The following is a 21381-nucleotide window of genomic DNA, read 5'->3' on the forward strand; positions in this document are numbered from 1 at the left end:
ATCATCTGCCCTCACTCAAGATGGCCACAAAATGCTATGGGGGATTTTTCTCAGCACCAGGGTACTTCCTGAGGACGATCTATTGGTCGAAACTAGTTGAGGGCTTATGACACAATTTCCGCTGATGTCACTTCCGGGATTTGGAACACATACTGGAATGCGGCAGCCATCTTAATTCCCATTCATAATATACAAAGCTGAATACACCTAGTGCCAGGAAAGGCACTTTTTTTTGTGAGTGGCATTTCTATTGTTTGACTCCATATCAAAGTTTTATACAGTTTTACACTATGGGATGTCTGGTTTTGTTTTGATTTATGCTGAAAATATGAAATACTGCCTGTGGAGGAGAGCAGTTGCCTAACATTGATGCAGATCCTGTGGAAAGCTATTGGTTACTACCAGCAACCACGGTTATAAGGGAGAAGGAATATCGCCTATCAGGACCTTATTGCAAACGGGGATAGTCCCAAAAAGTGAGTGTGACTTACCTAGAGATAGGTGGTCATGAAATGATGGTGAGTTTACATCTATGTGGGGAACCAGTGTAAACACAGTGAAGCACTTGTCATTTCAGTACTGAGTATCACCGTTAAAGATACAGCACTGCTGCACCGATTATTCACATTTTGTATTTGTATTTTGCTCAGTGCTATCACTTTAAAGCTTGCACACTTTATTTGGTCTATTTGTGACCTTAGCCATTTTTGAAATATGTAAGATTGGGTGAGAAGACTGCAACCGGGCACAGCGCTGGATCCCTGGCAGGCTCAGGTAAGTATTTAGAGATGAGTTCAGGGTACAGACTAAACTGATTTGTCCTATGCAGTTGAAAATATTTGATTAGATTTCACCATGCGTGCCTGTCCAAACTTACTCTTGAGACCAGATTCCTTAGACTGATTTTTATCAAGCTGGATCTCTAATGCACTCAGGACCTTTCAGACATGAACTCATAGTACATTACAACCCCACAAACTAAGAAAGCAACTGGCATATCTACAGTATATTAATCTCTTTTTATTTTAACTGGTTTTACAGGGTAATTAGGACAAGCTGTTCATGCAGCACAGTATTACATGCAAAGTACAGTAATTGTGTGACTTAAAAGAGAAATTTGGCTTTTTCACCCCTAATTATATTTACCAACGTAGATGCAGCATCGATCTGATGCTGCATCTGTCCCCCACTGGCTCTAAAGGTGAGAACTCAGTGACCACATGACCGCTGCCCGCTGAGTTCTCACCGCTGCTGTGAGCAGAGAGTGGTGACTGTCAGTCACCGCTCTCTGCTCTACTCCAAACACTCACTGGAGCACTGGACTGTGGAGAGAGTGGCTGGCTCAGGCTCTCAGCAGATCACTGAGAGGCTGAGCCAGGTGCCGCTTCAGACTCTGGGGTGGATCCTGACTTTAAAGTTGGGATCTTTCCCCAGCCAGGACCAGCTGAATGACATCAGCCAACAGCGCGCTTCAGCTGAAAATGGGTCACAGAAGTGCAGAACGAACTGCACTCCTGTAATCCACAGGAGAAGTACAGCCAAAGAGCTTTGGCTGTACTTCTCCTTTAAGTAAAGTAAATTTTGATTGGTTGTTAAAGGTTCTGGTAATTTTTTGCTAAAAAGTGGCCTTGTATGTCTTCCATTTTCTAATTATTGCTCCCACAGTTGATTTGTTCACACCAAGCTGCTTGCCTATTGCAGATTCAGTCTTCCCAGCCTGGTGCAGGTCTACAATTTTGTTTCTGGTGCCCCTCGACAGCTCTTTGGTCTTCACCATAGTGGAGTTTGGAGTGTGACTGTTTGAGGTTGTGGACAGGTGTCTTTTATACTGATAACAAGTTCAAACAGGTGCCATTGATACAGGTAATGAGTGCAGGACAGAGGAGCCTCTTAAAGAAGAAGGTACAGGTCTGTGAGAGCCAGAAATCTTGCTTGTTTGTAGGTGACCAAATACTTATTTTCCACCATAATTTGCAAATAAATTCTTTCCAAATCAGCCAATGTGATTGTCTGGATTTTTTTTCTCATTTTGTCTCTCATAGTTGAGGTCTACCTATGATGCCAATTACAGGCCTCTCTCATCTTTTTAAGTGGGAGAACTTGCACAATTGGTGGCTGACTGAATACTTTTTTGCCCCACTGTACATGGTGACAAACTTTTTTTAATGACACTATGACAGCCCAACTCTTTTTAGTATTTTTCGGCTTCTTGAGACCTCAGATACAGCAGCTTTTGCAGAGCCAAGGAAGACTCCCCACTAAACTCCTCCTCAGCTCTGATGTACAGTGTCACAAGATGCGGCTGAGGACTTCCCCTCACTGTGCCCTGCCATTGTATGACATGGATGTGGACCTTAGGGAGGGGGGAAGGGGTTTGTACTATGGGGGTCTGTGGTCTGTCTTGTACTGAGTGGGGGAGGTAAGTCCTGAGAGAGGGGAGGTCTGTACTGGGGAAGAAAGATGGTACTGAAGGAAGAGGTCTGTACTGGAGTGGGGGTCAAGAAGTCTGTACTAGGTCTGTGGCCTCTACTAGGTACATAGCAACTTGGGGGTCTGTGGTCTGCACGGTGGAGGAGAGGTCTGTACTGGCAAAGGAGGGAGAGATATATTCTGGGGGAGGAAGAGAGGTCTGTATTGGGGAAGATAGGTATATATTAAGGAGGGAGATTTGGGGGGGATCTGTAGTAGAGGGAGTTGCGGAGAGGAGGGGAAAATGTTTGGTTTTACTGTGAACGCTGTCCTGTGCATTACATATTCCTGACCCCTACACGCTGTGCTAAGTACGTTCCTGACCCCTGCACTCTGTTATGCACTCATCTACCTAGAGTCTGCGTGTTACACACTCCTGCACTCTGTGTTGTGTGCACTCCTGACTGCTGCCATATATGTATTACACACTCCTAATTCCTGCACTCTGTTCTTTACACACATCTGACCCTGAAACTCTGTGCATTGCACACTTCTGACCCTTGCACTTTGTGTTACCACTCCTGATCCCTATACTCTGAGAGCTATATACTCATGATCAGGGGCGGACTGACATCTCATGGGGCCCCCGGGCAATAGGGGATCATGGGGCCCCTGTGTCCTTGCCCAAACTCAAAAAAGCCTATGAAACGGTACCAGGGGCATCTCATGGGGCCCCCTACTGACCCCGGGCCCTCGGGCAGTGCCCGAGTTTCCAAATGGTCAGTCCACCCCTGGTCATGATACCTGAACTTTACTTCATGTTCTCCATCCTCTGTGTCATGCAGTATGCACTCCTGACCCTAGTGTTCTGCATTACACACTCTGTATCCCTTTTAGACCCTCCCACTGTTATCGCAATGTCACAATTACAACAGAGAAAAAATATTTCCCTGCACATAGTGCCCAAGGCATTTGTCTTTATAGCTTCAGTGTCTGCCTCTTGATCCAAAAGTCTGTGACCGATTGTTTCAAGCAGTGTTACAAAATGGGGGATGGCTTTGTAGGTATTGCTACAAATGGGAGTGTGGTTTGTGGGTGTGGTAAAATGGGTCATGGTCAGTAGGGTGTCCCTGGATTTCATTTTGAAATCAGGTAACCTTCCTGTGCACAGTCATTTTTACCATTTTTTGTAATGTTCACATTTTTTCTTACACAGAGAGAGATGCATCTGGGTTTGGATCACTAGAACTTAGATAACTGTACTGCTTGAGAGCAAAGTCTTGTATTAGGTCAGCTGAAACTTTTGCCATCCAATATTCTGATTTCTAGCCTGTGAAATAACAAACTCTGTGGTTGTTATACGCAAATCAAAATAAAGCCGCAACCTGAATCTGTCAAGAAATTGTGTCTGTCTCTCGTGTCTAGCTCAGTGATGAAAATGGAAGTGAAAACCAGGAAAGACTTTTAACTGTCACCAAGATAGGAGGAAGGGTGCAGACAGAACCACATGAAAGCATTTATATTTATATATATATGCAATGCTCCGCTATCTGAAATATTTCTGTCAGTGTGACAGGTGAAAGTCATATGAAACCTAAAATACAGCAATGTACATATAAACATGTCAAACTCTATATAGGCAAAAGGCTGAACTTAAGACATGATGTGATAGATGACTGTGGTACTCCAATAAAGGTGTCAATAGACATTAGATGATCATCACTTGGTGGGGATCCCAGACTTCAGCAGACTTCTTCAACAAGCAGATCTCCAAAGAAAACAATGTTCCAGGTGAGAAAATAATGCTTCCCAAGAAAGACTGGCAATGGGACAGGGCTAGATTTACCATTAAACATATTATCATATACAGGGCCGGACTGACAACTCATGGGGCCCCCGGGCAATAGGGGATCATGGGGTCCCTGTGTCCTTGTCCAAACTCAAAAAAGCCTATGAAAAAGGTACCAGGGGCATCTCATGGGGCCCCCTACTGACTCCAGGCCCTCGGGCAGTGCTAGAGTTTCCAAATGGTCAGTCCACCCCTGATCATATGTCTATAGGCAGCAGGAACTGAATGGCAATTTTTGGACAGCAATTGATCAGTCATCACATGTCAGTTCATTTACACATTGTAACAATATTAAAAACTAGGCTAAGACCAGTAAAACAAGAAAAGGTATTGATAAAAAGAGGCAGAGGGTGATTTAAATTTTGGGCAACAAAGGCTGGGTGCCCGAAGACTTAAGTGATGGAGTTCTAGCCCTGCAATCGGGCTGTATGCTGGTACATACAGTACATACTCATAGGTTACATGAAAATTAATATGTAAACCAAACACAGGGAAAAATTTTCATGGGGGGGATCCCACTTGAAGGCCATTGTTCTGTATGTGGAGTCTGTATAGAACCATGGGTATCTAGAGCCCTTTGCCCTCTAAGTTTGAATTGATAATGAAAATAAAATCTTCAATTATCACAAAAGTAACTAATGCTCACTGTTTTGTCCTACAAGGCACCCATGCCACTCCTTGCCCTGTTATATCCTGTCATCACCTCCAGGAGAATCAGGACAGGAAATGTAAGGGAAAGCTCTCTCATCAGCTCGGCCTTGACCAGGTATGTGACAACAGGAGCCTGACATTGCACTTGCGACCCACTAATTGTAGGTGCAATACATTGCAGGCTCTTGTATTAAAAAAAAAAATCAATTTTTTCCTGAAAAAATTGTGTGCACTTATTTTTTTGTTAAATGTGAACTTATCCTTTAAGTTTTATAGACAAAAAAAGAAACAGGAAAAAATATTAAATATGTGAATGTTATCAAGATGGTGTCCAGTAGGTTTTTTCCAATCAGAAGAAATGTTATTTAAAATCTATAAGACCTCTTTCACACAGGGGGTGGTTCGTACTGCTCTTTGAAAAGGGATCTACAACGAATTTTCAGAGAAGGGCATGACAGAGACGTCTAGGCATGAAAGAGGTGATCCTGTCACCTCCTGAATGCATGGGATTTTTTTTTTTTGCTATTTTCAGCAAAATGGGGATTTTGTATAGAAGTATTGTGCCACAATTACCTACAATGGGCTACAATGCTACAAAGCAGTTTCAATTGCATGTTATACTTTAGGCGGGCAGTCAGGTGGCACCCCTTGGATGCCCATGATAAATCAGCCTACATAAGATACCAGGCATTAGAGATGGGTAAATGAAAATTATTTTATTCTTCAACTTTGAGACTGACATTTAAAGTGCTACTAAACCCAGGACTCTACATTCACTCTATCTGGTCTCCCACAGTACACAGAACGTGCAAATGCAATTATTTTAGTAAATATAAACTGCTAAATACCTTTTCTCATCAGTAGTTACAGCAGTCTTGTGACTTCTATCAGTGTCCATTAGGGCACTGGTTGAAGCTTGTAGGAGGAGTTTTCTTTCTGTTCTAGGAGGATGCAAAATTTCCTGACCTCTGTCTGCACAGTGCTGATTGGCCCTGTGCTGATCACATGCACTCTCCAAAGAAAAAAAAACCTCTCTAGCCATGCACACCAAACTGAGCATGTGCAGAGTGTCTCTACACATACAGTATGTCTTATCAGGAGATAAGAGGGAGACACTGCAAGAAGGGGAGGATCAGAGAAGTCAGGATCAAACAGTAGGATAGAGCAGCTCCAAACACTTCCTGTTTGGACAGAGCAGCTGTGTGGGCAGGCAAAAGCATCAAGTCAGCCAGCAATAATGACAGTGCCAATGACAGTGCCAAAAAGGTGCAGAGGCATTCAGCTGGACCAAGCCAAGTATCAAAGAGATCAACGTATACAAATCCATTTTACAGAAAATTTGCAAAAATGTCTGCTATCACACCACAACCTAACTATGCCTCAAGGCAAATTATTTCCTCTACATCACTTCCCTTTTAAGCACTTACCACTTTCATTGGCATTTATCAAGCATTCTTGAACCCTGGTTCACACTGATGCGGTGCGGAATTTGCAGCGTCTTCTGTGCGAATTCTGCACCGCATCAAAATTGCACCCCATTCATGTGAACCACTGCGGGTGTGTATGTTAAGGGGGTGAACAATTTAAAACGCCTTGGACAAAAGTAAGGATTCTATTCACAGTAACCACGTTTCAGAAGTTTACTTCAGAAGTGCCAAGCTGGATGAGTGTCACCTCTACACCTCCTGACCTTGGCTCATATCTGCACTCCTCATCCACCACTGCTCACCTCTACACTTTCTGAACCCAACTTTTACCAATCCAACTCCAACACATCCCTTCCAGTACTGCATCCCTAGTGCAATTCTGCCATTACTGTAGCCCCCATACATGTGTTCCACCACTCCCCCCTCCGCAAATGCATTCCACCACTGTAACCCCACCATACATCTGTTCCACCACTGTATCACCATTGCACACCTGTTCCACCACTGTACCTCCATTGCTCACCTGTTCTACCACTGTACCCACATCACACACCTGGTCCACTACTGTACCCCTATCGCACATCTGTTCCACCACTGTACCCCCATTGCACACCTGCTCTACCATTGTAACCCCCTCGCATACCTATTCCACTGGTGTACCCCCCATCGCACACCTGTTCCACCACTGTACCCCCTCACACATCTGTTCCACCACTGTACCCCTTGCACGCTGGTTCCACCACTCAAGCCCCATCGCACGTCCACCATTTGTACTCCCACTGCATTTTTGTTTCACTGTTCAATCGCCTGCACACCTGTTCCACCACTGCACCCTCTCTTAAACACCTGTTCCATCATTACAACCCTACTGTGCACCTCTGCACCCCTCCTGTTTCCCCACTGAACCCTTCTGAACACCTGTTCCTGCTCTGCACCACTCCTATTCCACCACTGAACCCCCTCCTGAATAGCTGTTCCAGCACTGAAGAACACACACCAGTTCCAATACCTCTAAGGCCTCCCTTTTGCACACTACTTGCCCTGTTGCTTCCAGGTGGAGTGGAGCCAAAATGAGGTGGCTGCTGCCCTGAAGGTCTGGGCTCAGTAGGAGAGAAGTAATGCTGCAGAAGCCCAACGGAAGTGGTGGGTGGACACCCAAGAAGACCCAGTGTTAACAATGCCACTGTAAATAGAGAGCAGAGTGGACAGCTTAAAAGAGAAGCAGCGACAGCTAGCTAGCGTAGTCACATCCTGTAAATCAGGACACAGCGTGGAACAACTATCTGAAAGACAGGCCCCCTGGAGCATGAGCGGGGTCATCTCCAGCCCCTTCAGAGAAGCCCAACCCACCTCCACAGTCCCTGCAGCACCAGCAACAGGATCCATGTGTGACTGTGTCAAGTCGCAAACAGATCCTCTGTGACAGAAGCGGGTGCCAGGCAGTAGCAGTGAGCAGGTAACAAGAGGTAACAGCGAGTGGCCCCGGAGAGTGACAGTGGGTGGGCCCTAGAGATGACAGCAGGTGGGCCCTGGAGATGATACCAGCCGGGTCCTGGAGAGTGACAGAGGGCGACCTGGAGTGACAGTGGGCAGCCTGGAGAGGGGCATTGGGCAGGCAGTGATAGGAGCCAGTATGCCGGCAGTGACAGTTGTGTTTCAGTGCCTCAGACTTGTTTCATTCATGGGTGCAGTGTTGGCCAGAGCACAGCAGGCCTCCTCCTCCTTGGGCCTGTGTGCAGTGATCACATTGCACCCATGAATGATGTACCACTGCTACTATATATTGTGACATGCTAGGCTTTTATCCATGCATAAAGTTACTGAAAGATCCACTCTAAACCCAGTATAACAGGGACACTGAGGTAAGTGAAATTATTTATTATTTGAATTGATATAGCACCAACAATTTAAACAGCACTTTACATACAGTCAGGTCCATAAATATTGGGACATTGACAAAATTCTAACATTTTTGGCTCTATACACCACCACAATGGATTTGAAATGAAACAAACAAGATGTTCTTTAACTGCAGACTGTCAGCTTTAATTCGAGGGTATTTACATCCAAATCAGGTGAACGGTGTAGGAATTACAGCAGTTTGCATATGTGCCTCCCACTTCTTAAGGGACCAACAGTAAAGGGACAATTGGCTTCTCAGCTGTGCCATGGCCAGGTGTGTGTTATTCCCTCATTATCCCAATTACAATGAGCAGATAAAAGGTCCAGAGTTCATTTCAAGTGTGCTATTTGCATGTGGAATCTGTTGCTGTCAACTCTCAAGATGAGATACAAAGAGCTGTCACTATCAGTGAAGCAAGCCATCATTAGGCTGAAAAAACAAAACAAACCCATCAGAGAGATAGCAAAAGCATTAGGCATGGCCAAAACAACTGTTTGGAACATTCTTAAAAAGAAGGAACGCACCGGTGAGCTCAGCAACAGCAAAAGACCCGAAAGACCACAGAAAACAACTGTGGTGGATGACCAAAGAATTCTTTCCCTGGTGAAGAAAGCACCCTTCACAACAGTTGGCCAGATCAAGAACACTCTCCAGGAGGTAGGTGTATGTGTGTCAAAGTCCACAATCAGAAGAAGACTTCACCAGAGTGAATACAGAGGGTTCACCACAAGATGTAAACCATTGGTGAGCCTCAAAAACAGGAAGGCCAGATTAGTTTGCCAAACGACATCTAAAAAAGCCTTCACAGTTCTGAAACAACATCCTATGGACAGATGAGACCAAGATCAACTTGTACCAGAGTGATGGGACGAGAAGAGTATGGAGAAGGAAAGGAACTGCTCATGATCCTAAGCATACCACCTCATCAGTGAAGCATGGTGGTGGTAGTGTCATGGCCTGGGCATGTATGGCTGCTAATGGAACTGGTTCTCTTGTATTTATTGATGATGTGACTGCTGACAAAAGCAGCAGGATGAATTCTGAAGTATTTCGGGCAATATTGTTCAACAAATTTTTATTTTTTGCCAGTTTTGGAAACAAAAGGATCCATTTCTTAATGAATTTCACATTCTGAGTTCAAATATAACAATGAAATTTGTCAATTGGCTCTAGTTTTTCTGTAAACGGAAAGTTTTCTACTATAGGCGTAATGACTAAATAATGCACAATAATTATATAGATAGATGTCTTTCCACAAATATAAAGCAAGTGATATTGACTACATAACAAAGCCTAAATGGCATAATATATTGCATAGGATTACCAAGAAAAATTATAGCCATAAGCTAAGTTGAATCATTTTAATACTTAGGATTCTCACTAGTTTTGTCTTCAGTTTGTGTCGGTTTTGCTTCTCTTGGCTTTTCTCTTGTATTCGAGGAAAGGGCTATCTCTTACAACTGTCCAGCAATAGTCAGCAAGCATTGATGGGCTCCATTTACCTTGATATCTTCTTTCCATAGCTGCAATGTCTTGATGGAAGCGTACGAACATCACTTGCTAGGAGATTCCACTGTTGTAGTCTTGACCCCAAAAGCTCTGCCTTGTTCTTCGGAAGATCCAGGTCTCTGATAAGATCGCTCAATTCCACTTGTGTAATGAGGTGTGGTTCAGTGGGTGTGGATGGAAGAAAGTCATGTGAGGTTGACGGTTGATGACTACACGCTTCAGGTTCTTCCTCACTTGACTCAACCACGAAGGATTCTGGTGCTTTAGGAATTGGTAGCCCCTCTCCATGAGGAACTGGATGTATTGCCGATGGAATATTTGGATAGTGCACAGATAACTTTTTCTTCTTATTTAGCCCTTTCACAATTGGAGGCACCATACAAAAGTAACAATTACTAACATGATCTGTTGGCTCTCTCCAAATCATTGGCACAGCGAAAGGCATAGATGCCTTTTTTCCATTCAACCATTGCTCCAGTGCCGTCCCACAAGAATTGCAGCATATATGTGGTGCCCAGCTCTTGTCCTGGTCTCCTATCTTGCAGCCAAAATACAAGTTGTAGGCTTTCTTAATCATTACTGTTATCCTCCTTTTTTGTGAGATAAAAGTTATTTCACCGCAGATATAGCAGAAATTATCTGCTTTATTCACACAAGTTCGAGGCATTACTGAGTAGCCTATATAAGCATAAAACGAAATGTAAAGACGCTGTCGAACTACAATCAGCTACAGATACTGCAGCTTTTATGCATTGAAGTGATGCAATTAAAGGCTAATATTGCATCATCTCAGTATACATGCAATTTTCTATTGGTCACCAGTATCAATTGCGCAATATGCAGCTGAAGTTGCATCATAATTTTGAATGGCTTACGTCATTAGATGGGTGAATATATCATGGAAACTAGAGCCAATCAACATTTTTTAGGGTCATTTTCGTTTTCAGCACCCCAAAATTATGTAAGATTAGCTAATTTTATGCCCAAAACTTTTTACCTGTTGAACAGTGTAATTATCTGCTCATATTCAGCCAAATGCTTCAGAACTCATTGGACGCTGCTTCACAGTGCAGATGGACAATGACCCAAAGCATACTGCAAAAGCAACCAAAGAGTTTTTTTAAGGGAAAGAAGTGGAAGTGGAATGTTATGCAATGGCCAAGTCAATCACCTGACCTGAATCCGATTGAGCATTCATTTCACTTGCTGAAGACAAAACTGAAGGGAAAATGCCCCAAGAACAAGCAGGAACTGAAGACAGTTGCAGTAGAGGCCTGGCAGAGCATCACCAGGGATGAAACCCAGCGTCTGGTGATGTCTATGCATTCCAGACTTCAGGCTGTAATTGACTGCAAAGGATTTGCAACCAAGTATTAAAAAGTGAAAGTTTGATTTATGATTATTATTCTGTCCCATAACAAGAGGGAGGCACATATGCAAACTGTTGTAATTCCTACACCGTTCACCTGATTTGGATGTAAATACCCTCAAATTAAAGCCGACAGTCTGCAGTTAAAGCACATCTTGTTAGTTGTATTTAAAATCGATTGTGGTGGTGTATAGAGCCAAAAATGTTAGAATTGTGTCGATGTCCCAATATTTATGGACCTGACTGTATATACTGTATATTGTACAGTCACATCAGTCCATGCTCCCAAGGAGCTTACAGTACAAGATCCCTAACTCACATTCATACTTACATATTCTAGAGCCAATTTAGACAGGAACTAATTAACCTAAAAGCATGCCTTTGGAGAAAACCCATACAAGCCCATATAGAACATGAAAACTTCAGGAAGGTAGTGTCATGGTTGGGATTTAAACTGATGACCCTAGCGTAGCCAGGCAGAAATGCTAACAACACTGTACTGCCCATCTACCCTTAATTTAAAGAAGCCGTAAAGGAATATAAAAAAATAAACATACTGTACATACTTACCTACCTGCTGATGCTGCAGCTGTCCCCTGCTAGCACTAAGACTGAGAACTGAGTGATCACATAGCCACTGAGCAGAGCGGTGATTGTAAATGACTGTGTGAGTGGAGCCAGTGAGTTGGTAAAAAAAAGTGGAAAAATGGCATAGGGAAACCAAGCCAAGAGGTACAGTTATTATCTGGTTGTATTGTAGGTAAACAAACAAATGAAGTATCAGCTGCAAATTACTTGGAGTAACAGTTTCAAGAAATCTGGCAACACAGTACACAAGAACACATGTACTAAGCAACCGCCCGTTACCAAGTCAACCGGGGAATGCATGCTGCATGATGACGTCACTATGTCCAGGAGGAGGAGGGACCAGGCTTTCTTTCAATGGGGGGAGGGGAGGCAGGGCAGGGAGGACAGTAATACATAGGCGGACACATATACACATACAAGAAGCCCCTCACACACACACATATATATACCTACTTGGTATATTCCTTTGGTGGGTGTCAACCAGGTGCGGTCTGAACCCCTTGCACCCCATAGCAATGCCACTGAGAGGAACAATGTTGCTCTCATCCTCCATTCCCTCTGCACAGTTGTCAGTAATACAGTGACACCTACAGGGGGGAGGATAAACTGCACCTGCCTACTACCATTCCCTACTCTGTTCCTCCAACACTCACTGGAGCACCGGGCAGGAAAGGGGGCAGGAGTGGTTGACTCAGGCTCTCAGCAGCACTCTGAGAGGCTGATCCAGCTGCCTGTAAGGCATCTAGATGAATCTCAACACTGTTGTAGGGATACAATTAGATTCTGGATGGGCTCTGTGACGTCAGCCGATTGCTGGATTTCATTGGGTCACAAGTCTCTGTGACCCACATGAGAAGTATGACAAAAAGAGCCTTGGCTATACTTCTGTTTTAAGTATCTCTCACAGTAACTTGGTGATACTGTATATTGCTATATAGAAAACAATCATACTAGAATGGTCATAGTCATAGCTGGTCACAAAGTAGATAATTCTACAAAAACAGACTTTTAATTTGCTTCTAAAAAATTCTGAGAGAGAGAGAACAGAAACATTCTCCAATTAGACAGAAAAACATGTTTGGTAAAGGTTGTACACTTAAGTCGTGTGCTCATTAGTGCTACAAAAAGTTAGTAATTAAAGATAGACTGACCCTGGACAGATCTGATGATCTCTGGAGTAAACATTTTAAACTGCTTGAGAATATCAGAGCAGTCATTTCACAACCTTACTTCAATCCTCTTACAAATCACAGGACTGAACAAATAGTACAAAGTCCTAAAACACGGCTTCATTTGTGTGACCAAAGGCCAATTTAAAAGCCTGACATAGAAACGTAGTGAGCCAATCTCATAACAGACAATAGGAAGGACTGTGTATGCTTTGCTGACAATTTGGACTTACAAACCACAGAAGCCCCTTGAAGATGGGAGACATAATATCTGTATTTGTCAGGGAGCTCCCTGCTGCTTACATATTTGGAGGAATTTTCCTGCCTGTGACATTGTTGCTGTTAAGTCTTATTTCATATCTCAGGACAAAACTTGATGAAGGTAAGTGCTAATTGGCAACATTTAATACGGACATTCTACACTCAGAATATTGCAGAAATGTGTGTGCATGTTTTATTGCATACTAATATTTATGTGTTTGGGACTATGAAATATATAACTGCTTGAAGTACAATTCCAGACATTTTCTTAACGTTTTGGACAAAGTTGGGCAGGTTTCTCCGAGAGTTTTTTTGGGGGAGATTTGCCCTGACTTCTTTGTGATCATCAAAACAGGAGGTTCACAAAATTTCCTCAACAGGGACACAGACAAAAAAATATTTTTAAAAAAGGAATGCAAGAAAGAGTAAATACCTCAGGTTTTTAGGCTCCATTCACACTAGGGCATTTCAAATCGCAGGCTTAATTGCTGCAATTCTGCCCACAATTTGAAAACGCACTGTGAAAGCACGCATTCATGTGTCCAGGTGCCATTCATTTCACTGGCATCTGAAAATGTTTTGCCATGATTGCGGTGCGTTTATCCGCACCTTTTTTGGGTGTCATGCGTCCCGCGATTTTGTTTACGCAATCGCGGCGTGTTTGTCATGCAGAAAAGCATGAGGCAATCGCAACAAAAATGCACCAGGTTTTCTGGTGCCATTGAAATGATTGGCACCTAAACACGCGCGTTTTTACATCGTGTTTCAAATTGCAGGCAGAATCGCAGTGGTTCCGCCCACGATTTGAAATGTCCTAGTGTGAATGGAGCCTTACTGCTATCTCCAGAAGAGCAATTGAAGTGAAACATCCCTAGCAGATAGACTGAGGCAACGAAATCCAAACATAGGTCTTAAGGTGCAACTAAAGTCAAAACTTTTTTGTTTTGGATAGAGTGGAGTAGAATTAGAACCCGTCAGGTTTTATTGCTGTCTGTACCCCCATTGGGGAAATTCACCTTATCTATTTGTTCTGTTTGCCGTTATCACCAAAAGTGAAAGCGAAAGAAAATCCCACATTTTGGGTTGACAGCAGAACAGTATTAGAGGGGAAATCTTCCAATGGGGACGCTAGTTCTGGTGACCCTGGTGACACAGCAGGATTCCTGCACTGTGGAGGGATTTTTTCTCACCTCCTGTTCGGCTATGGGACAGAAAATTAAGGAAAATCTCCTTTATTGGAGACAAATGGCAAAAAAACTTCACAGGGATTATAACCTTCCCTTTTTATGCCTTTAGTTACACTGTAACCATTTCCCACTCCACTGGAGAATGTTTTCTTACTGCCTGTACCCCCATTGGAGAGATCACTTTAATCACTTCCAGTCTCAAAAATTACCATTTTATGGCTGAAATTAGGCTTTCAAAGTTAGTTGTTGATACAGTGGACTTCCTTCTGTTAAAGCTTAGTTATCCCAGATTTCAATACTTTCTGAGTCACTAAACCACAACAAGTATTATATCTAAAGCCAACGCTTTATTATCTTCATTTTGAATAGAGCATGACAGAGTTAAAGCTCCTGGCAGTTTTTGAGAGGTTTTCTTTCGCTTTCTGTCTTGTATACAACAGGAAGTGAAAGGAAATATCCCCAAGGTGAGTGGATTCCCTTTATAGTTGTCACTGGAACAAGTACTCCTATTGGAAGATTTGCCCTCTATTCCCTAGTTTGATAACAACTAAAAATTTTGTATATTCCTTCACTCTCCTTCCCAGTGACTATGGTCACTAGAAAAGAGAACCTTTTTATTTTTTCAAGCCTCCGTGCTGTACGCAAAAACACCAAAGTGTACCAAAAAAGTGCATGTAAACACACACAAAGAAGTGCACTAGAGTGTGTCATAAGGTCCCCTCCCAAAGAGGATGGATCCTTTTCATACCCCCTAGGGTGAAAGACTCCAGATGGGGGCAAGAAACACTCAGATTCACCTAGCCAAAAGGCCTGGCGGACCCCTCTCCTCAAGATCAGCTGAAGCTGACCAATGAGTACTAGGTGAGGGACTTTCCTGACGAGAGGAAGAGGGAGAAAGGAACCCAAGGGCGAGAAAAGCATCAAGACAGAAGGTGAGGCCACCATCAGACATGAGGAGGCCACCGTCACATAGCAAAGGGCCACCATAATGCAACAAAATTAATCAATCATACCCAGCTTAGGGATGCAGGCAGCAATAAAAACAAAAGCTTAGGCTTTTGATACATTTAAAGTGTTACTAAACCCACAATAGTAAAATTAGTCTGTATATGCAGTAAAGCATGCTTGTTATACTCACTGTGGAACATATGGAGTTAATTCTCCGCATTGTGTAAAAAGGCTGTTTGATCCTGATTTCTCCCTTTGTCCAGCATCCCCCGCTTATCTCCTGATAAAACATATTGTGTGGAGACATTCTGCACATGCTCAGTTTGGTGTGTATTGCTAGAGAGGTTTTTTTTTTCCTTGTGAGAGTGCATATGATCAGCTCAGGGCCAATCAGCACTGTCCAGACAGAGGTCAGGGGTTCTTAATTCTCCCAGAGCAGAATGAAACCTCTTCCTACAAGCTTTAACAGCTAAACACTGATAGAAGTCACAAGACTGCTGATGAGAAAAGGTATTCAGCAGTACATATCTACTAATTGCATTTAAATAAAATAATTAAATAAATAATTGCATTTCAATGTTCTGTGTACTGTGGGAGACCAGATAGAGTGAATGCAGGGTCCTGAGTTTAGTAACACTTTAAACAAGTAACCTCAGAATTGTTAGTGTATGCCCCTGAAAGAAAAAATGGATGTGCAATCAAGTGTAACTATGCTGAGGATGTCTTGACACAGACAACCCAGAATATATAAAAAGTGCCGAGGACATTTTTCTAGACAAACATCGCTGATTCAACTGCCATTGTTACAAGGGCTTTCTTTAGAAGTCATTCTAAAAGTGTTGTGTCTTTCATACCTGTGTTATATGACTTTTTATAGAAAGTGTTCTTTAGTATAAAGTTCACAATGCCCTTCAGACCCCACCAGGAATACTTTTGGAACAGTACTGACTGTGAATAATGTGGCCCGTCAAACAGCAAGGTCTTCCAGGGTATAAGGATATCAACATGGATACTCAGGTTCATCCTGATGACACCATGATCTACCTAAAGAAACATTCAATTCCTGCTGTTACAACTGTCTCATGTCAGACTATAAATAGCAATAAATATTCCTCATGGTACAGTATGTTCATACAGTAAAGTCAAATAAGAACACTCTCACAAAACAAAAAGCCATGGAACACAGCATCAAAGAATGCATACATTTAAATCAAGAACAATATTATAAGGTCCCAGATCTCAGTTTAGGATGTTACTCAAGGAAATAGGTTTCTTAAAGGTTTCTTATTTAACCACTTGACCACCGGAGGGTTTTACCCCCTTCATGACCAGGCCATGTTTTGCTACTTAACACTGCACTACTTTAACTGGTAATTGGACAGTCATGCAGTGCTGTGCCCAACTGAAATGTATATATTTATTTACACACATAGAGCTTTCTTTTGGTCTTATTTGATCACCACTTTTATTTATTATTTTTTATTATATAAACGAAAAAAGACTGGATTTTTAAAAAAATATATATATTTTTTTACTTTCTGCTATAAAACATATCCAATAAAAAAATTTAAAAATCTAATTTCTTCATAAATGTAAGCCAAAATGTATTCTGCTACATATCTTTGGTGGAAAAAAAAATCCCAGTAAGTGTATATTGATTGGTTTGTATGAAAGTTATAACATCTACAAACTATGATATATATTATGGAATTTTTATTTATTTATATATATTGATACTAGTATTGGCTGTGATCAGCGGCTTATAGTGGGACTGTGATAGTGTGTATGGCTATCTGACACTGAGACCAGCTGGGAGGTACACTAACTCAGACTTCACAAGTGACACTAATACAATGATCAATGATAATACTATACACTGTCACTGTACTAATGGCATCTAAGGGTGATCAAAGTGTTAACTGTGTGCCTAACAATGTTTAATGTGTGTAATGTGTGCTACTTTTTACTAAATATCTGATTGTTCCTTCTCCCTGCTTTGCACATGCACCCTGAACCCAGAAGAAGTGTCCAATGTACAGGTACATGATTGTGCCTGTATGGGCCACCCTCCCACAGTAAAATTTCTCCAGGTGGTCGGCAAGTGGTTAAAAAAAAATAAACGTATTTCAAATTAAACTAGTGCAAACGCCTACATTTGATGTGGTTTCAGCATCCTGTAAACCCCTATACAACAACACTCAGACCGGAAGAGTTGGAACAGTATTTGCAGCCAATCCCTTGCAAACAAGGTACATGCTGACAGGAGGAGAGATCAGAAAGATGGCCTGATCAGTCTGTTCTTGCTCGTTTACTGTCCAATGACAATCTGGGATCATTCTGTTTTGGATAAAATGAGGTAGGGGTCAATCCTCTGTCAGTTTTTTTTTTGATAAGGAAATCTCTCCAATGGGAAAATAGACAAAAGTCATTTTTAGTAGAGTGGTTATGGGTTATAACTTCTGACAATGAGTGAAATGCTGTTTGCGCTTTCTTGTTCCTCTGATTACCACTACCATCAATTCTTGCATGAGCATCAGGGATAGTCCATTCGTTCACAGAACACTATGAATGAATGACACGGCCATGTGGGAAAAGCCCCACCTGGCCGCACTGTTTTTAAAAAGTGACAGCTATTACAGGGAACTTCTCCCCATACTGCTGTCACAGGGAGGGGGGAAGAGGGCAGCGGCTGCAGGATCTGGAACATGTTACATGTTCCACCATAAAAATGGGTGGAACATGTAACATGTGCCCAAAGGTGAACTTATCCTTTAAGCTATACGTGGTGTTTTGGAACAGTATGAATTTCACAGACAGTCTCTGCGACAGAGCAAACTAGCAACATATATTTGGCTGTGGAATTGATTTCTTCTTTTACATTTAGCTTGGCATACCTACAGCAGCAGTGCCCCAATCTGATTCTTTCCAGTCTGGAAAAAATACTTTTTTCAGGTAGTTTATCAGCGACACATGCCTTTTGATCAAGTGGCAATAGACCCACTTTGTCTAACAGATAGAAATCTGCCAGCAGTTTGCTGTGACTGTCCCTTTTCTCACTAATGCAAAAAAGGTCCTGCTGCAGGTCTATTTCAAATTCTCATTAAGACTAAAGAGAACACAGAAGATTTTTTTTAATGAAGGAGAACTGGCCAAAATGTACTAGAGACAAAGAATACAGGTAAGAGTTTTATACAAGATTTAAGAGACTGCAGATGGCACAACAGTACAAAGGTTGTAGCGCAAGATAGAATATAGGAAACAGTGTAAAATTGTCCAGCAGCAGGGCAATTTTAATGAGCATGGCTTAGCCTAAACTTCCTAGAAACAAAGAGCACTGGCAGGAGTTTTACTAAATGAATTAATATATTATAGAGTAAACAGCAGTATAAAATTGGCCAGTAGAAGGACAGTTTTACCAGGGATTATTGGCTTAAATGTACTAGAGACAGAGTACGGGCAAATATTTACCATTTTACTACAAGAATTAAGAGAAAGATGATACAACAGTTTCAAATTGGCCAGAAGCAGGATGATTTTAATGAGCAAGACTAGGCCCAAGTCTACAAGAGAAAAGAGCACAGGCAGGGGATTTACTACAAGAATTACAATAATTCAGAGTATACAACAGTGTAAAATTGGCCAGTATCAGGCCAGTTTATCTATGAGAATTGGGAAGGGGATGGTGAATGCAAGTATTATAATGTGAAGAGGTTTAGTTGCACACTGTTTTCAAGCTTAGTTTATTACTCATTCAAATGATGCAGTAGCATGATGTGAACAAAAGGTTATTGGCCAACTGTTCTTGGAGTTGAAAATGAATGTACCACTTTGAGCATTGCAGACTTAAAACATGCAGTATCAACATAACATAAAAATCAAGAAACCCCCAAAAAATGAAAACCCTAAAATACCACCCTGCGAAACAACAGACTATTTATTTAAAGGGATGTCTTGCAGGAAAAGAAGGTTTTCTATGCATGGGACATTAGCTAAAACTTAACACTGACCTCAAAAGGGTAAAAAATAAAATGAAAGACAAAAAAAACCCCAATAGGGGTTGATTTTTCAAAGAGCTAGCAATCAAAATGAAAGTACAATTTTACAACTGACCCTATGCAGTTTCTCAGCTTTCCCTCTCATTTCCAGCAGCAACTCTTATAGTGAAGGGACTGGCTTATCAGTGGGGGGCTGGGGTGTTGTTGGTCAGTGTCAGGCTCTCTTCGTGAGGGAGGGAAGTGTTGGTCGGTGTCAGAGTCTCTCCGTGGGGGTGGGGGCAATTTTTGTGTTGCCTAGGGCAGCACAAAACCTAAATACATCACTGAAACATATCATCCTACAACAACGAATACAGAGAGATTTAAATGTAGTCACTGCTGTAGTAGACACATTAGGATTCCGTGTGTACTTGCATGTAGTGACTGGGGAATCCCATGCACTATAAATCATGATCATATGATGAATAGATATTCAGTACTGAATGCGCTACAGAACACTTTATACTAATTACAAATGTATAGGCTTTCCCAGCATAGTCAGTCCTAATGAACAGCCACATAGTGGCCATCTAATTATCTGGTCATGATTAATATGTGTTAGCTAGTAAAGCTCTTATTGATTTATAATTCTAACACTGCTTTCCTTTATCCCCAGTAAACGAAGAACTGGCTCGAACCCGAAACCCTAGAGAGGCACTGCAAGACTACTATCTTCAATCCAGGCAATTAAAATCGTCCAAAGGCCAACACATAAAGAAGACTTCCTAATACAGCTTCTTAACATCCAACAGCAGCACATACTGAGGAGTCATTTTCACTATTAATAAGGTTCATACACGTTTGCTTCAAATATACGTGTAGGAAAGGTCTTGTTTTTTTAAATTCCTCCCCACCTGCATATGATTGGGTGTTGAAATTAAACATAGGTCTACTTCACCAAGAGTGAACATTACTCCTTTAGTATATCAACCTCATAATATGAATTTGCTGACACTCCTTGAGGAAAAGGAAGAAGCTAAGAAAGACTGATCATGGCTTCGAGGGGAAAGAAATAGGTGCTTGCCAATTAAAACGTGTTTCCTGGAGAAAGCCTGTTCACCTGAGACTTGAAAGCCAGAGATGTCTTAAATACGTCACTGGCCGACTTACTCATGGCTACTGGCATTGCCTGTGGAACAGAATATGCTCTAGTCATCTAAATCTCCTTCTTCTCCAGTTTTTCTGCTGAGAACTGTCCCTGTGCAGTCATATAACAGCAGTGGTGTCTCAGAGCTATGAACAAAATAAACTTCTTATATGGTACAGACTCATTCCAAAGAGAACATCAGATTTTCTGAATAGATGTGTAGAAGTTTTCTATGATTATCTCGCAGCCTGTTGAGCAGTAATATGTCTGTAAAAAGCCAATTTGTCATCAAACTCTTGCCTGTCTGATTTTTTTCATTCGCACAGTATTTTCATGTCCAGTAAGGATGTATTGGGACAAACTGTGATCTTGAGTGAGCCCATCATTAGGGCTGAACAGTCTCGTACAGTCATTTCATAATGGCAAAAAGTAATAAAGAAGAAGCAATTACCTGAAGTGTGGGAGTTGTTTGTGCAGTACCTGGCAGAAAGCACATAACATAGCAGTGCATTTACTTCTGTGATACAGAAAGGAAAAAAACAATAGTGACTCATGCAAAGAAGAGCATGGAATGACTGGATCTCGGTGGTAATGCTTCAATATCTACTGAAACATCTGCTCAAAAAGTAAAATAACAAATATATGTGTGCACAGTGTGCTTTTATTTCACTATTAAGCCATGGCTGTGGTATTATGTATGTATATCTATAAATGCAGAGAGAATTGTTATAGGTAGGTCAGGGGCAGACTGACAACTCATGGGGCCCCTGGGCAATAGGGGATCATGAGGCCCCTGTGTCCTTGCCCAAATTCAAAAAAGCCTATGAAAAAAGTACCAGGGGCATCTCATGGGGCCCCCTACTGACCCTGGGCCTGCGGGCAGTGCCCGAGTTTCCAAATGGTCAGTCCGCCCCTGAGGCAGGTAGGTGTTACTGGGAGTAAAAGCATGCAAGTGTCACAATGTAAGTATCCTAAAAAGATTAAAGCAGT

The 21381-nt window shown here is 42.0% G+C and overlaps 1 protein-coding gene across 1 annotated transcript; it reads left to right on the forward strand.

Annotated features, from left to right (window-relative positions):
• The first annotated feature begins 13051 nt into the window (after positions 1 to 13051).
• SMLR1 (small leucine rich protein 1) lies at positions 13052 to 21034 on the forward strand. Its single transcript, XM_089676300.1, has 2 exons — positions 13052 to 13256; positions 19921 to 21034. The coding sequence occupies exons 1-2, from the start codon at positions 13130 to 13132 to the stop codon at positions 20031 to 20033; spliced, it is 240 nt and encodes a 79-aa protein (XP_089532426.1). The 5' UTR covers positions 13052 to 13129; the 3' UTR covers positions 20034 to 21034.
• Positions 21035 to 21381: the final 347 nt, after the last annotated feature.

Source organism: Staurois parvus, unplaced genomic scaffold, assembly GCF_062004578.1.
Source record: "Staurois parvus isolate SC_StPar_1 unplaced genomic scaffold, SC_StPar_1.0 ptg000165l, whole genome shotgun sequence".
Classification (NCBI taxonomy): domain Eukaryota; kingdom Metazoa; phylum Chordata; class Amphibia; order Anura; family Ranidae; genus Staurois; species Staurois parvus.